Source organism: Antedon bifida, chromosome 1, assembly GCF_963402885.1.
Source record: "Antedon bifida chromosome 1, ecAntBifi1.1, whole genome shotgun sequence".
Lineage (NCBI taxonomy): Eukaryota > Metazoa > Echinodermata > Crinoidea > Comatulida > Antedonidae > Antedon > Antedon bifida.
The window spans coordinates 30,325,029-30,343,647 of NC_136226.1; the positions used below are offsets into that span (position 1 = coordinate 30,325,029).

The window sequence follows — 18,619 nt, forward strand, 5'->3', positions numbered from 1 at the left end:
GATCAACAAGATGTAACATTATTAAATTAATCAAGGTTTGATTATTCACAAACTTGAAAATAAAGCTAAATAAGTAGAACTTTTCGATTTTGACTTTGTTAATTGTTATCTTAGTGAAATACCATACAAACTCTCATGCAGACAAATAAAAATAGTGATTATGTTATTTTAAAAAGACATGTCTGTTAAATTTTAGTGGGGGGTGGGGGGTGAATGAGCTTGGATTGGCATTGTATAGAGCAAAGGCGGCCCCTGGTTTAGCACTCCTAAGGGGCCATCCAATGCTAGGTAATTGCATTGGACCGATCATGCTCTGCTCTTGGGTTCATAGCCATTACGTCGCTGTCAACTGAATCGAATTCATGTCATTGTCATTTTTCTATAAACTGAATTACAATAAAACACAATTACAAAAACAAAACGTTTATTAAAATATTATTATAAATATGTATAAAACTAATGCTGACGATTTTTCTAAGAGTTACCACAAAAGGGTATACCTGATGCAAACATGTGACCAATATTTATGAATATCAATAATAGTGTTTAACTTTAATTTACATATACATGTGACTTTAAACAATCTCATGAAAATTGTCCATGTTTGGTTATTAAATATTTTGTTAAAGATGTATTGTCCCCCTGAAAATATTTGTTTAATTTTTTTTTTAATATGCCATTTTAATGTCACATCCACTTTGACTAAAAATTGGATTTAAAAAAATGTATTTACCTGAAAAATTTGTAATTCAAAGCAAAAATGGTAAAATTGGCTGCCAGCCAATGGATGTTTGGTTGAATTTGACCATTTATGTTATTTTATAAGTTAAAACATTTTGTTTTTTGTTTTTTTTCCTATGGAAGTGATTAACTTTATTAAGACTACAAAATAACCTATTCAAAGTCTGATTTAATTAATCAATTTAATGTTAACGTTTTGGGGACAATACATCTTTAAAAGGCACTTAAATTTAAATGGAATGCTAACTTACAAATCTTTTTTTAAAAAAACATAAATTTATATATACGGTATAAAGGTATTTTTCATCAAGGTATAGTTTACAAAGGATACGTTATTAAGTACTCATGTACCTGTATATACATGTGCAAACAGTCTTCTTGGAATGTTCTTTAACTCACAACATCCTAAATACCATCGGTGGTGTGTGCGCTATTGCTCCAAATTAATGTTTATACTCAATACTTGAAAATATTCACAAAATTGTTAATAATATTTATATTGTTAAATTAACAATCCCCCTATTTAGAACAGAGATTGCAATAATAGCAATACCCCTATTTAGAACAGCGATGATTGAATTAATAGCACAGGGGGTACATTAGCAATACTCCTATTTAGAACAGGAGTTGCATTAGCAATACTCCTATTAGAACAGGGGTTACATTAGCAATACTCCTATTAGAACAGAGGTTACATTAGCAATACTCCTATTAGAACAGGGGTTGCATTAGCAATACTCCTATGTAGAACAGGGGTACATTAGCAATACTCCCATTAGAACAGGGGTTGCATTAGCAATACTCCTATTAGAACTGGGGTTGCATTAGCAACACTCCTATTTCTAACAGGGGTTGCATTAGCAATACTCCTATTTAGAAAAGGGGTTGCAATAGCAATATTCCAGTAAGTTTCTTAATTATTGTTTATACTTAAATTTATTCTATTTCGATAGTAGATTGAGATATTGCAACTGATGCATCCTTCTTATCATCTTCATCCTGAATAAGTTCCTCAGTTTTTGCATGACCATTACTCATTTCTACGTTGTTTTCTTTTAAAACATCCGTAGAATCCCTGTTTTCTTTCTGTTGAAGTGTAAATGATGTTTCTCCAATTTCATGTTCATCTTCCATACCCCCAGTCCCTACATGACCGTTGCTCATTTCTACGTCATTTTCTTTCTGTGTAAATGACGTTTCCTCAATATCAATTTCATTTTCTATAGCCCCAGGCCCTACATGACCGTTACCAATTTCTACCAAGTTTTCAATTGAGGTATTTGCGGATCCTTTTCTTTCTTGAATGAAATTTGATTCAAATTGTGCAAAGTTGAGATCCCACCGTTCTTCTGGTTTTATCTTCATGCTCACAAGATTAACATCTGCACGTGTCGTTGGAGCCTCACGGAATGTTCCATCCTTGCCCACAATTGTCCGCAGTACTTTATTCCTAATTGTGAAGTAATAACAAAGTTTATATTAATAGTAGGAGGAAGGACGTACGCTCTGTCTATATTATCAAACTAGTTTGACAAGGAAAGTGTGATGTGCCTAAATATTGTAGTGATATGCCCAAATATGGTACTGATATGACATCATTGTGTCCATATATGGGCAGTTTGACAGAGCTTAAGATTATTCATCACCAATAAAAAAAATTGTGTATTTACCATAATAAGTACAAGGTTTGGGTAAAGCAAAATTAACATATATTTAATTCAGTAATGTAAAGCTTTGTCTACACTATCAAACTTTATGTGACCAAAATGTGCTCATATAAACACAATCTCACTACCAAAAATAGGCACATCATACTTTTTTTTTTTCAGATGATGGGATGAGTAAAATGAACAATGTGTTTCAATTTCCATTGCTGTACTCTTTTCTTCATACCAAACTTAAGTATGTACTTGTGTGTGTACTTAAGTATGTACTTACTTTGTACGATAACTGTAGACCAATATAACCATAACACCAATGAGAAGCAAGATAATTAATCCAAGTACAACAACAATAATGACAACTTCTTTATCTGTATCTGTATCAGTTTTATCATCATTTCCACTATCTGCTAAGAAAACATACCAAAGTACTATAACATGCAGAAATTTATTACAGAGTAATAACAGTCCATTTAAGATCATGAACTTAAGTTCATTTGATAAAGTTTATAAATATGACTGATATGTATTCATTACTAAAAGTTAAGATAATTTGTACACTAAAGCTCTGTCTACACTATCAAACTAGTTTGACAAAAAAAGTGTGATGTGCCCAAATATGGTAGTGATATGCTCAAAAACTAACTTACTGAGTGTAATAGGTTCAGAGTAGAGTGTATCTGCATAGTAATCTGTGTTGTAGTAGCCTCTGAATTGGTATCTAAAAAACAAAACAAAAAACAATTTATGCAAATTACAATTGTTTATGAACTATTGACAAACATTTAAGATGAATATTGTGGCTTGTTGGTATATTTTTATGGCAATCTTAAAGCTCTGTCTACACTATCAAACTTTATGTGACAAAAACATGTGATGTGCCCATAGATAGTGTCATATCATGACTACCATATTTAAGCATATCACTACCATATTTAAGCATATCACTACCATATTTAAGCATATCACTACCACATTTGGGCACATAACACTTTTTTTGTCAAACTAGTTTGACAGTGTAGAAAGAGCTTTAGGGTTTTAAAGTTTTTAATTAATAAATAACTGTTAAATTTAACATTATGAGCAGTGCATTTTGTCCACTTGAAGTACTGTACTATACACACAGTATATAGGCAGAAACAAAAAGTAGTAAGTTGTTCTAGTTGGAACGATATTTCTTTTAATTTAAACCACAATTTGAATGAACAGAACACTTTACACATAAGTTTTTCCTGGCTTCAGTGGTCCATTACAGAAGTCAGAAGCAGATGCAGCACTGCAGTCAACAGAACCCACATTTATGGTAACATCTGTTGCACGCTTTTTACGATTACCAGCTAATAAAATGAAAACAAACAATTAATATACATTCATTTACATATAAGTATCTTTTTTTTAGGGAGAATAATTTAGGAAGAGACATATTCTAGGAATACTAACAAAAAAAATCAACAACTAGAGACTTGAGGCAAGTCTACATTCAACTAATTTTTCTCTTAAGTTTTACTTACCACTTCTTACAATGCTGTAGTCAAGGGGTTCACTTGTCTGATATCTTGGGGTGGGGTTATTGTTGATAACCTGGCCCCAGCTTGGTAGCATTGCATCCTGGTATGTACCTGTTTCACCCCCTTTTGAATCACCAATTGCTTTAAGAAAATATAGTTATTTTTAAATTGATCACTCCAATTATATATGTGTAGAATTAATATTGTGTATACTATATTTGTCACTATCATAACATAATAACATAATATAAAAAAACTTCATTAACAAATATGACAAAAAAAGGCCAAAATAAATCAGCTTTTGCTATTCGAGTTTTGGCCTTTTATGTAAAATGCATTAATTATGAACACAATTGATTGTAAAGTTATTTCTTTTTAGACATTAGTGCAACAACTTCAATTACCGTCATTGAATATATATATATATATGCGCTACGCACGTAAATTGTATTGCCATATGATGAAATATGACCTGAAATTTATGAGTACCAAATTTGGTTTAATTATGATACACGCTTGTGAAGATATGATTGCAAAATGTGATTTTGTTAATTCGCGCGTAGCCAGTGTAATTTTTTATTGCGCACCATGAAAAAAAATTCCTTGCCATACGAAATAAACGCTGAAAAATTGACGTAGCTAGATGAAATTGATGTCAAGATAATTGACAGACAAAATAAATGCTAAGGAAAGAATAAATAAATAAAGATTCTGACAAAATCAATAATATGCATGATTATGCATGTAACTTAATAAAAATATGTAAGTAGAAACAATACCTTGTTGTTCAGCTACAATGATAACAAATGTGGAAACTGGCCCATTGTCTTCAGAAAACAGTAAGTCATTTATAGACACAGTGAAAGATGAATTAGTAATGGAATTTTCTGCAACCTTTTCTGGTTTCATGGTACTGGGCTCAGGTTCTGCAAAAACAAAAATATTATTTGTTTAAAACCTATATTAAAAAAATATTATTTGTTTAAAACCTCTACTAACAATTTGCTCTAGACATGGTTAAACTTTCCAAAATTCCTTTAAAAGTAATGCTAAGCAAGTTAAGTTGAGTATAATATTATACAGAAAAACTAAATTACCATTTGGTGGAATAACACTAGAGATATATGCTGCAACTCCAATATTGTCAGCATTTTTGACCTGGATCTGTAATGACAATGACAACTTCTTTTATTTTCTTTGAATGATGACAATTTCAATATGACAATAACTAATAAAATTACTGATTTAATTAAAGAAAAGGGGAAAATTCTAGAAGCAAATGCATATAAAAGAAAGAACCCCATAAATATACACATGAGAAAAGACAATATAATAAATACTTTTATGAAAATGATATGAAATTCAAGTAAAAAATGATTTTTATTAGATAGTAGTAATAATGATGCTGAAAATGACTACACTATCAAACTTAACGCAAAAAAACATGTGATGTGCCCATATAAGGACATGATGTTGTCATATCACTACCATATTTGAACATATCACTACCTGGCCATACATTTTTTTGTCACATAAAGTCTGATAGTGTAGACAGAGCTTAAGGATAAAATGAAAAAACATTGAAGATTCATATGAGAATAATTATAATGATTGACAACAAATATGAATTTGATTAAGATACTGCATAAATTAAAAGCATTTTTAACCAATGTATTTCACTTACAACAAATGTATAGTTATAACCAGCAAGAAGGTTTTCATACGCAACTACTGTTTGATGAGCATTAAGTAACCTGACATCTGAATCACTTGGTAATCCCTGTAAATAAAAAAGAAAAACTATTAATGAATACAGTATAACAAATCGCTCTTTTGCACTCTTAAGCTCTGTCTACACTATCAAACTAGTTTTCAAAAGGAAACAATATTCTGCAGTACATTATTATACCTCTTTTAAGCTCTGTCTACACTATCAAACGAGTTTGACAATAAAAGTGTGATGTGCCCAAATATGGTAGTGATATGGCAAAATATAGTAGTGATATGACATCATCATATTCATATATGGCTACATCACATTGTGTTGTCACATAAAGTTTGATAGTGTAGACAAAGCTTTAGTTTTTGTAAACATTCTTTCTGTGCAACATAAGACTGAGGACGTGATGTTGCAATCTGCCTTGTTTAACAGACGAAACCATCTTTCAACTCATGAAAATATTCACTCTATTCCACTCATAAACACTCATTATAACTATTAAAACACAACAAAGTAACAGGTCAGGAAATACTTGCAACATGATAACAAAATTGTGATGTGCCCATATATAGACATGATGATGTCATAGCACTACCATATTTGGGCATATCACTACCATATTTGGGCACATCACTACCATATTTGGGCACATCACTTCCATATTTGGGCACATCATCATTTTTGTAGTGTGGACAGAGCTTTAAACACGCTCATGCTACATATTATTAGGCTTCAAAGTAAATTTGTTTTTCCTGTTGTCGTGGGACAACTTGTCATCGCAATGGAGAGAGCACTGCGTATAAAGTTTTTTCTGCATTGCGTATTGTTTTGCTCTTTCACAATTATATTGATAACATGAGTGCTTTAGAAAGAGATATTTTTGTACAAGAAACAGAAATACTTACTGGAAATTCTCCAATTCTGTTAATAGAGTAGGCTTCTATAACCCCAAATACTTCCAGTGGAGGATTAAAAGTTAAAACTATTGTTGATTCTGATTGTTTTGCTGCTACATTCGTCACTGGTCCTGGAACTAAGGGTAAAATAATTAAAAATTAAAAAGAAATTAATTTAGTACATTTGAAAAAAGGATCATAATAAAATGTTTACCGGTTTTCATGGCGATTAAACTCTAGTATTTGTAATTACATTTACAGTACACCAAATGTTACTATAATCATAATACTTGTATGTAAAATGTAACACACAACTTAATACATTATAATTATATATAATTACTATGTAAATAAACCTTGTGGAAAAAACTTATACCATATACAAAAAGAAAATTAAAGGTTGTAATGACCCTTGGAAGAAAAAACAAGAATTAAACATGTCTTTCAACACTATACTCCACTAAATTACATACCAATTTGTATACAATCAAATTTACATATGATTGAATATTCATGATGTTTAATTTACATATTCATTTTTATACTTACTCCCTTGTGAAGTTGTTATAGTTCCTACAGTGTCAGCACTTGTACTTGTTCCCGCTACAGCAGCCAATGTCACTGTGTACTCCATGTAAGGTAGTAAATCTTTAAATGTATAATACGTTGCAAATTCGGACAGAGTTGGTACCTGTATGTCAGACGGTTGAAGGGTAATGACGTATCCATCAAAGTCGCCCTCGGGTTTGTCCCAAAACATCGTAAAACCTGATGAGGTTATCTGAGAAAAACGAATCTCCTCAATCGCAATTGGAGCTGTAAAAATAAATAGTATAAATTGCATTAATTTAAATCTGCTTGTTGTTATATTTAAATAAATTGTTACAGCTTGAACAAGCTGTAATACGGTTCGATCTCTCGATATATAACATGTTTTTACTCACACATACCCAACCTGTGAGAAATCTCGAGAGAAAGCATAATTGGCGAGCTATTTGATTACTATGATTGGTCAATTTAATACCATGGGCAATACATGCGTGCGCAATAACAACTCGGGATATCTCGTAACAAAAACAGGCCTCTCATCCGTGTGGTTTTTCTCCCGATTTACTACAAAATTGTATTCATACTATTCAAACCTGGTTAAAATTTGTTAAATTTTGCAGATGTGAAAAGGGTATAGTTGTAGTCTGTAAAATTTATAGTAATAAATGGCAATTGTTGTTAGCAATTCATGTTATTGATTTTGTACTTTTTTTCTAAAGGATTGTAAAGGATTAAAGCATGAAATATTGTTCCTTACTTGTCGTTGCTGTTACATTGAAAGGTGTACTCTTAAGGCCATCAATTTCTGCTACTACTTGTATGAAATACTCTGTACCAGGATACAGATCAGTCAATTCAACATCAAATATTGAGACTGAGGCTAGCCGGTCATGCATGACAACTGTATGGTTGTCCAAATCGGATGACATCGCTGTTACATGGTAAAAACAGCCTGTACAGTCGTGGTCTCTAATTTGAACGGTGATAGAGGACGTTGCAACTTGCAAAATGCTTACATCTTCTGCTGGTTCGGGAACTAAATAAATCAAATTATTTTTCGTAATCAAATAGATAAGAAGCATGAGCAAAAAGATGTTGAAGTACTGTGGCTAGGTGGTTGGATGCCTGCTTACCAAAATCAGGGTTCAAATAATATCAAAATCACAGGATTTTTCTGATGGAAATGATGAAACTAGCATAAAGGTCAATTAACAGAGACAAGCGATAAGGGTAAGCGAAAAACCGCGTATTAACTTGTCTCACATAGAATCTGTATATCTATATCCTCAGCGGAACCTGCCCGTCTGCTCCAAGTTGTGTGTAGATAGTCATAAGGAGCATAGATTGCATATTGTTATTATCGTTATCGCTCACTGTAAATTGACCTTTATGATGATTTTTTTTTTTTTTTGGAAAAGAGAAAGAAAGCCCCTATAGAAACTGAATTTCTTACCAGTGTATATAAAGAATATCTCTTGTGTAGAGTCCTCAAACCCTTGTCTTTCAGTGTGTATGGTTACAAACTCTGAAGAACCTGAATTCAATCCACTAAAAACAACCAATTGTTCAGCATCACTGGTTCTGGTGTGTGTTGGACCACAAAAGCAGGATACAGTAACCATGTCGTATAGGCCTTGAGGTGGGGTCCACGACAGCATCACAGCAGTGGTGTTTGCTTCCTGTATAATGTTTGTAGCCTGTGCTAAAGCTGTTTACGATAAAAATGTACAGGAAATTTAATCCAAATCCTAATATAGGTAATTCGGCATTGGTAAGCCTGTTACTAACAAAACGAGTTATTGATAATACATCTCATACTAAACGTATTTATTGATAAAAAAATGTAACATAGCCCATAATTATCTCCGGTCACCTGACCAAATCCTGAGTCAGCGTGATTAATTAACAGTGTTTTAATTTATTATTAAAAAGAATTAAACAGAAATTTGTTTTGAAAACTGGCATATCATATAAATAAAACAGTAAAATACACAGAAAAATTGCATCAACGCAGATAAGCACTACAACACAATTTTCAAATTTCTCTTGTTTTTTTAACAGTTTGTATAACTAATTTATTTATTTTTTTACAAATTTATTATGGTATAAAACAACATATGAACAACAAGTAGCTCGGAAGCTGAAAATGAACTTACAAAAATACAATTGGGATAAAAAGTTATGTTATTATTATTTATTTTATGACCGACTTCTGTCGTAAACGACAATGTCAATTAGTCTTACATTCATCAGAATGATGACAAAGTCAGGACTGTTTAAAGAAACTTTGGCTGGTCCCAACATTGACCAAGGGCTTCTCTCGTCCAGTGCCCACCTTAACCAGAGGAGAGGAGGCATAAGCCAATACGTCTGAGGAAGATACTAGATGCAGGGGCTGCCATAAGAGTCAGCAGTACTGATTTCAAATACCTAATAAGACCACAGCTCCATATACAGCACCCTGTATTCCCAGATGGTCTGCCATCCAAGCTCTAACTGGGCCCAACATTGCTTAACTTCAGTGATCTGACGAGAACCGGTGTTTCAACGTGGTAAATTAAATATAAGAAAATGATGTAACAATTAATTAATCAATAGACACTTACTTGTCTGTTGAACAATCTCAGCTGGTAGGCTAAGCACTCCATTTCTTTCAGCCACGACACTTATATTGTATCGTGTACCAGGTTGTAATTGATCAAATCGCATGTCAAACGTTGTCTGTGAGCTTTCAGGTTCAATTGTAACAGAGCCTAGTTTTTGGCCTAGCTCTGATGTTGGTTGTCCTATGTATTTACAGCTCTTACACGTTGCATCACTCAGTGTTACGACAATAAAATCAAGTCCTGCACTGTTTGCAGATTCAACAGTAGGCGTGTCTGGAACTGAACAAAAACGAATTAATGTTACAAACTCAGTCAAGTGTGGACCAATGTGTTGACCCCGTCATCTGGAGGTCAACGGTGACATTCCCCACTACACTTTGAGAAAGCCAACTGATAGTTGCCGAAACGTCAGGTAAATAAAATATTTTTATTTACTATTACACCCTACAGTTAAGATATAATTAACGGTTAAATTTTAAATTAATTTTATCTTTTGTGCTAAAAACTTGGAATCAAAATAAATTATAGTCATTAACATTTCAACAATTATAATAAATATTACTTACTTGTTGAAGGTAGTACAGCAATCGTTTCGGAAATACTCTCTTCATTTAAAAATGTTTCAAAAGTTATAAAATAAGCTACTCCGGGTGATAGGTTTGTGTATATGCAATCTGGCGCGTCATTGGTGTAGAAATCCTGGACTTTATCATTACTGCAACTTCCACAAGTAACTCTTACTAATGTGTAGGTGTCTGTAGGAGGCATCCACATCAGCCTAATGGATGTCTGATTCACTTCATAAACAATATCCTCAACCGATGTGGTCACACCTAAAAATGATAAATATCAATAATATATAATTTTCAATAATGAGATCAAGTTCGTCAGTAAAATAACTTGCGTATCAAGACAGTTTCGCCAAGCTCTCAGCTAGACTTTGTAAGTTGTTGTGTGTATAATTTTCAGTGATTTAATATATATATCTAACAATTACAGTGTGTTTTTACAACAAATTCAGTAGCATAGTTCCCAACCGTCTCGCATCGTGCGTAATGGTCCAGCATTTCAAAGTGATTTTTAATGAAACACAGCTGTGGCTCAAATGCTTCATGTCTGAACGAACTTTGTAATTGTTTTTGTTAGTTTTTCATTTATCTGCTTTTGTACATATTTCCTAAGTATATTTTATATGCAAATGACAATAAATGGAAGTAATTTTCCACTGATGAATTATTAAAAACACTGACCATTTCGAGCGAATTTTTGAATGCTTCTTTCGCCATCTTTAGCTAAAACTGTAACATACACTGTGTATGTTTCTTCTGGGTCTGGATCAAAATACTCATAACCATTTGCATACGTCGTATCAATGATCACAAGGGACGTTGAATTGTGTACCTCTACTTCATAGTTTTCAAAAAACCCAACAGAAGGGGCATCCCAATCAGCTCGTAGGTGACCTGCTTCGTTGAAAGTCACTACTAAGTCTTCCACAGGGTTTGGTGCTGAAAAACATTACAAATTCAATTGTAAAAGTGGTCATATGTTTTAAAAAACTATCATCAAATCACATGACACTGAGAATGACAAATTTTAAGAAATGTTTATTTTTTTTTTATCTTATGTGGGTTCATCACACTTTTATTTTCATACAAATGTTCTTCATCTCTTTACATATATTTTTCTCTAAACACATTTTCATTTCAGTACACTATACATATTATTATATATACTGTATTTATACAGTCGAGATTTAACACAATGTTTTGTAGTATAAATGCCATCATGATGACATCGCACTGTCAAGACTTCAATGATTGTGTTTGTTTTCTGTTTACAAATATTTCTTTTTTGTCTTTTTTAATATTAAGGTAACTGTTATTCTTCATATTTAGATAATAAGAATGCTGTTACCGTCATCCAATTTATTGCCATACTATATTTCTACGATGTATGTCAATATATTGTTAAAAAAACGAGACTCTTTTTTTAATACATACTTGTTGATATACGAATAGTATCAGAAGAGCTGAATTGATTGTTGCTATAAGCAATTATTTCAACTCTGTATTCAACACCAGTCATCAATGTCGTAATTGTAGTTTCAGATTCACTGCCTGGTACCGTTAACACTTGTTCTCTTGTTTCTACGTCCACGCCTTCGTACGTTAATATGTAGAAGTCCACAAAGCCATTATTCGATGTCCAACTTAATGTCAGGGTGGTTGTCGTCTGGGATCGATTGGTAAATGTAGGTGTAGCGAGAGCTAAAAGAATAAGAATCATAGTTTAATTTATAATTTTTGGAAAGGATGTATCAATACCTGTAAAGCTTCCTTCCCACTAGGATGCAATGCAAATGAATTGACCAATGTGACAGTCGAATAAATCCATCACTTGTGATTGGTCAAATCCCTTACATTGCAATATGTTGTTGTGTTGCGTCTCTAGTGGGAACTAAGCATATGAGAAAAAAACTAGCCTTTCTTTTATCTTTTTATCACATTCTCTCTATTCATAAGAATATTTGGTAATTCAGCATCTCATTTATATCACAAGTGGTGCCTGTATCATGTAAGGTTAGGTTGAGGGTTAGGTTAATGTGAAACACATGTGATGTTGTATTACCAAATAATCCTATGATACTTCGGAAATAGAGACAGTACCGAAAATCGGCTGGCTTTTCACCAGTGAGAACTAACAACGTAAGCATGATGTAGTATAAGCAAAAGTGTTGCAAACCGGCCCTTTTACTTCGGTTGTATTTTAACATCAATTAATTCAACTTACCTGTTGTAATATAGGTCAAATTACTTGTTTTTGTTGACACTCTTGTTGACATGGAAACTGTAACGACATAGGTTTCACCTGAAAGAAGTCCTGTGACATCTGTAGATCTGTCGTTAGCATCGACAGTTATATTTCTATTCAGAGTATCAATGTTTTCACCATAATATTCAACAAGGAATGGACCAGCTAAATACAACAGATCTTCAGCCCACCAGTTAATGGTGAATTGTGTATTTCTTACAGACAACACACCTACAAGAATGTCGGGAATATCTACAAAAAGAGAAAATAATAATAAAAATGAATTATTAATTTATTTATAACAGTGCGAACAGATAACAAAATGTATTATTAATATAACAATTTCTTATAAATATATATGAAAAAAATTAATTATGATACATTGTATCATTCATTGATAACATTTGCAGAGGCAACACGTCCCATGTACAGGTAGAATTACTTGCACTATCAAACTAGTTTCACAAAAAAGTGTCAAATTTTTTGTCACATAAAGTTTGATAGTGTAGACACAGAGTTATTGAAATCATGCATCATCAATACTGTAAGACGTACTTACGCCTTGTTAAGCTCTGTCTACACTATACAACTTTGTATGTGCCCATATATGGACAAGATGACATCATATCACTATACCATAAGTATATGGGCACAGTCACACCTTTTGTTAAACTAGTTTGATAGTGTAGATAGAGATTAATTCTTAACTTAAAATTTGAAAGAAATGTTTACTTTAAAAAATTAGGATTACCTGTGCTATAAAGAGCAGATGAAAATATAAACTCATCATTGTAACCAACATTGAATACCGAGATTTCATAATTACTTGAAGACGACAAATTATAGTAGGTTACATCAAACGTATTCCCATCTAATTCCTTTTGATCCAAATTTAAGACTCCTTCAGGACTGAGATATACATTAAATGACTTGGCCATTTCTCCATCTGGTAGGCTCCACCGAAAACTTAACGTAGATAAAGTTGATGATACTGTTTCAATCTCCGGGGAAAACACCACTAAAATAAAAAGAAATTGAATGAAATAATCTTAGATTGGTTTGACATTTTCAATACTGTATACTGTAAAGTACTATTGATTAAGCTCTGTCTACACTATCAAACTGTATGTATATATGGACTTAATGATGTCATATCACTACCATATTTTGGCATATCACTACCATATTTGGTCACATCACACACATAAAGTTTGATAATGTAGACTGAGCTTTAAACCTTAACTTCTTGTTTTAGTTATAATTAGTTTTTATGGATTTACTCTAGACGAAGAAAGAATGGAGTTTTTTCCTAAATGTTGTAAGTTTTGGCAGGCATGCAAGTGTAGTGGCCTATAGGTGGAATCTGATGGGGGGTTTTATTTAAAAGAAATGTACATGACTTACTTGTATTAACTTCTATCTTTCCGCTTGTAGAGTTGTCAGTCCCATTTACAACTAATACAGAAACTCCATATGTTTCCCCAGATTTTAATTCAGTCAGCAACAAACTACGACCACTGGCCTCTATCGTTTTCTCACGGGTAACGGTATCGAAAAACTTTCCGGTTGCCATTACGATAAAATGACTTATTGGTTGTGCACTGCCGTCAAATTGCCAATCAACTTGAATTGCAGTTTCATTTTGAAATGTGGAATTTTCAAGAACAGGAGTTTCTAGCACAGCTGAAAGGAATCAATATCAAATAGTTTGGTAAATTTTAAAATGTTGATATGAAGTTTGCGGTACATCACATATATTTTGCCAAGCAAACCTTCAAACAATATATTAAATTTTTTTAAATATTCAAAATTAAAGTGAGATGTACAGTATCTCTGATTACTGCAGTACTGTATAACTATACAATTTAATTTGTGATTGCATACTCTGTTAACTGGTTAAAAACTATTTCTTATTTTTTAATTTTAGAGTGTTCTTATAGTCATTGGTCCAATCATTGCTTTATAGTTTAACTTTGAAGATATATTGTCTCCCTACAAAATCTTTTTTTCAAATTGTTTTGTTGAATATTTAATATCACATAATAGTTACAAGGTAAGTGAATACCTTTATTAAAACCGCAAAATGGCCTTTTTAAAGTCTGATTTTATTAATCTTTATTTCTCATGTTTTTAAGGACAATACATCTTTAAAGATGTATTGTCCCTTTGACTAATTCCAAAAAAATAAAAAATAACAGATTTCGAAAAAAGGTGGGTCATTTTGAAGTATCATAATAGTTATTAACTATCACCAAAAATTTTTCGAAAAAAAAATCATTTAACTGAAATACAGACGTTTTTTTGTTAAAAAAATAACTTTGACTTCCAGTCAAAGTTTTCGATCAAAACATATCCCATAATGAAACGCGCTTGTTTGGCTACTCTGTATGCATAATCATAAAACTTCCTTGCGATCTGTGTGAAAACACCTTCTCAATCGCGACGAGTTGTAAACAATCCTAATTAGCATCATGCATAATGCGTACTCGTGGTTTGAAATGTTTGTTTACTTTCGCTCGCGACGATTTTCCAGACAAATGTAATCAAACTAATTTACCTGTTAATTACGTAAACTTGTTGCTTTTGGCTTGAATTTTCGACTTAAAGTGAATAACTTTAATATTACTTTGATATGGCCAATTTAAATTTAGAATATTTTGACCTTCATTTTTTTGTGTTTCAAGGGACAATACATCTTTAATGAATTCTTTTAAAATGTGAAAATATGAAAAAATGTGACAGTAATAATTCAATATTGCAAACATTTTGGTAAGGCCCCTACTGTATATTGCTTTTAACTTTAATTGATTCACGATATTTGAATTACAGATACAGTTTGTAGGATAATAATAATTATACCACTGTCTTACCTGCTGAACATGTGCAAACAAAACATAATAAAGCCGCAACCTAGAAAAAAACCATGAATACAGTATTAATATACAAGAAAGAAAGGAGAAATAAATGGAAAAAGATGTTGATGATAACAATTTTGGCAAAAAAGTTTTTTTTGTTTGGATAATAGATCTACATTTACTTATTACTTATTTAGGCTTAAAGGGTCTTTCACACCTGTTCCGGCACGGTTCCGGTCCGGCGAATCGAACATCAATGTTTCGTTTTCACGCGGCTATGCGCCAATCGATATGCGCGTAGCCGCGTGAAAACGAAACATTGACGTTCGATTGGATTTTCCGGCGCCGGACCGGAACCGTGCCGGAACAGGTGTGAAAGACCCTTAAAAGTTGGACGAGTTTGGAAATTTTTCAATGTTCTCAAAATTGTCACTAAAATTGGGTCTTCTTAACATAAAATATTCCAAAACTTAGACACTGGAAGTAGACACTGAAGGTAATTTGTTTTAAAACACATAACTGTAATTTTCAAAATTGGTGGCTGGTGGTAAATATCTTAATTAATCCACTAAATAACTTAAAAACAGCACAAAATATAATTCAATTTTCCATTTTCTTAAAATTGTCACTTGAACATTGGGTCTTTTACTGGTTTGTTTTAAACATTTCAAAATTGAAGCCTGGGTTAGAAAAATACTGTACAATGTAACAAAAGTTGGTGGTCATTGGTAAACTCTTAATATAATCCACTAAATAACTAAAGAACAGCACAAAATACAATTCAATTTTCAATTTTCTCAAAATTGTCACTAAAATTGGGTCTTTCACTGAAAGAACTGTAAATTTCTCTGCTTAAAATACTGTACAATGTAATAAAAACTAGTGGCTGGTGGTAAATATCTTAATTAATCCACTAATAACTTAAGAACAGTTCAAACTACAATTTACATTGTTTAATTTTTTAAATGTAGACCTACCCAGTACTTGAAATGATACATCCTATAGTAGAAATATGCACTAAATCAAGTGGGACAATGTAATATTATAGTACAATGTTGGTTAATACATCGTAGGCTTACAAAGAAAAGAATACGCTAAACGTAGGGTATTGTTGAGGGCCGTATTGTGGTGATTCATGGACCTACCCAGTATAAATATGTAAATCCTGATCCAGACAAAAGCTGGGGAGATTTTCTGCATGACTTGTGATCCTTTAAAGACTCCAGTAGCCTACAGTAAGTCAGCTAGAATACTGCAGTCTGAGTAGGTTTGGAATCATGACTAAGATATTTGTACATACCAAATTAATAATAATGAATCTAAATTATGTGATAAATAATATTTTTTTTCTGGTTCAAACAATTAGTCAATTAGAAATATGTTTGTTTTAAAAATTTAAAATTCTTACATGACGTATACAAGTCCCTTATATTTTTGAACCAAGATCATTTAACTTGTCAAAATTGTAATTAGGATCATGGAACTATCTAATTGTATAGCTCCATGCTTTGATATGCAAATAGAGGGTCCTCATTATCAACTAACATTATATTTTGTCCACCTTTATGTTAAAAATAAAATCATTTACTGTTCCAAAAACAAAATTGTCTAATTAGAAGGCACTGGCCTGAAGTATACATAGACAACTATTAAATTTGTCATCAGCAGCTGCTATATAAATATAGCAATTATTACAAATAATAACATTCAACATTTACACCATTAAATAGAGAATTTTTTAGGCACTATCCTATCATGTCCGCAAGTACTCATGTACTACTACAGTATTACTGAAATTGACAATTTAAATTCTTGAAATGTCTTTTGCTTCAGAAATTAAAAAAACATTCATTGCAATCCAAAATGAGAACTATACAGCTTGTAATTAATATGTTAATCATATAATTATTAACATTAACAATATAAGTTGCAAAATAAACGCTTACATTTAAACCAGATTCCATCCGGACAAGGCTTAAAACTCAGTATTGGGTAGATAATTATTATATCTGATTAAGTTATAACCAAAAACCAACATTTTTTTATATTTTTCTTTAGGTAAATAATTTGTTTTCTTACTAACTTTTTGATCAAATGAATAATTATTATGTGACATAAATGGCCTATATTAAAAAAAATGTTGTGTTTTTCATATCATTGCTGATATCATATATATATTGTTCCACTGAAAAAAACAATATTTAAAACATAATTTTGTTGGTGAATATGCCATTCAATTATCACATAATTATTTTGACCAAAAAGTTGGTACGAAAACAAATTATTTACCTAAAGAAAAATATCAAAAAAATGTAGGTTTTTGGTTTATCATTTATTTTTGTCTTTCCTTTTTAAGAATATTAAATTTTTCAAGTCTGATTTTATTAATCTTTTTTTTATTATACCAATTCACCATGTTTTAAAAATTAAAATCAAACACAGTAAACAACCAAAGAAAATAGATGTTATATGTAAACATAATATTTATAATATCACCTGCCACAACCCAGTTGTCAATAATCCGTATACTATTACTCACCGAAAACACAGTCGGAATCATTGTACGCCCAGCCGAGAGTGTTGAGAAGAGATCAAAACCAAACAGCAATGTTCCAAAAACCAGTTGTAGGCCTACTTCTGACTAAGAACACCCAGTAAACAAAATGATTGATACGATATGATTTTAAGTCGACATTTTTTCTGTAAACCTTATTTAAGCAGCCTACTTAACCCACTAACTAGATTCAGTGTGCGTTTAATTGCAGCCTGGTACTTGGTTCGCCTATTGTTAAAAAACAATTGTCAAAGAGAAATGCACGCTTCATTGAGTCCATGACAACGAACTACTGAACATGCGCAAGTAAATTTTTTCTTTTTTTTACAAAAAATTTCAATTCTCAGTTACTACTGTATTTATTCAAATAAATACCTCTCTTTGAATAAGCGCCTCTCTCGAATAAAATTCCCCCATAGAACATCACTCCGCCCCGCCACATGCAATATACACAATTTTGTATTAGGTAGGCCTAGTAGAATTCATTGATTGACATGATCTACATTACCAAGCATTTTGATACACTTTTTACTGTATATTATTTTTACTCGGTATTAATTGTGTTGTATTTTTTCATATCTAGGGGGTATTTATTTGAATTAACCATTTATACGCAAAAAATAAACGCCTCCCTTGAATAATAAAACGCCCCTCTAAAAACTCTCCTGAACAATAAACGCCCCGGGGCTAATATACATACGTTATATATACCATT

General features: G+C 32.0%; 2 protein-coding genes across 3 annotated transcripts in view; one reads left to right on the forward strand and one right to left on the reverse strand.

The window, feature by feature from the left end:
• LOC144849981 (L-lactate dehydrogenase-like) overlaps positions 1–18,619 on the forward strand; it is a 34,870-nt gene that overhangs the window by 5,000 nt on the left and 11,251 nt on the right. The window lies entirely within an intron of this gene.
• Positions 408–18,104, reverse strand: LOC144849460 (receptor-type tyrosine-protein phosphatase beta-like). 2 transcript variants are annotated; one of them, XM_078706382.1, is made up of 21 exons: positions 17,890–18,104; positions 15,366–15,405; positions 13,900–14,178; positions 13,247–13,513; positions 12,475–12,747; positions 11,685–11,951; positions 10,932–11,189; positions 10,248–10,514; positions 9,682–9,960; positions 8,529–8,783; positions 7,833–8,111; positions 7,076–7,342; positions 6,536–6,663; positions 5,595–5,690; positions 5,008–5,074; positions 4,690–4,836; positions 3,914–4,051; positions 3,622–3,739; positions 3,053–3,123; positions 2,680–2,809; positions 408–2,191 (listed from the first exon to the last, which is right to left on the reverse strand). In XM_078706382.1, the coding sequence occupies exons 1-21, from the start codon at positions 17,908–17,910 to the stop codon at positions 1,678–1,680; spliced, it is 4,161 nt and encodes a 1,386-aa protein (XP_078562508.1). In that variant the 5' UTR covers positions 17,911–18,104; the 3' UTR covers positions 408–1,677. The 2 variants fall into 2 exon arrangements, with proteins under 2 accessions (XP_078562508.1, XP_078562499.1); XM_078706373.1 differs by having other exon boundaries at positions 2,680–2,812.

Excerpts from the sequence above, each read along its gene's own strand:
- LOC144849460 (XM_078706373.1), bottom strand. The coding sequence starts at position 17,910 with ATGATTCCGACTGTGTTTTCG. Across the intron at positions 8,112-8,528 it reads GATATTCTTTATATACACTG|TTCCCGAACCAGCAGAAGAT; the intron begins GTAAGAAATTCA and ends TGATTTATTTAG. Across the intron at positions 4,837-5,007 it reads TAGTGTTATTCCACCAAATG|AACCTGAGCCCAGTACCATG; the intron begins GTAATTTAGTTT and ends TTGTTTTTGCAG.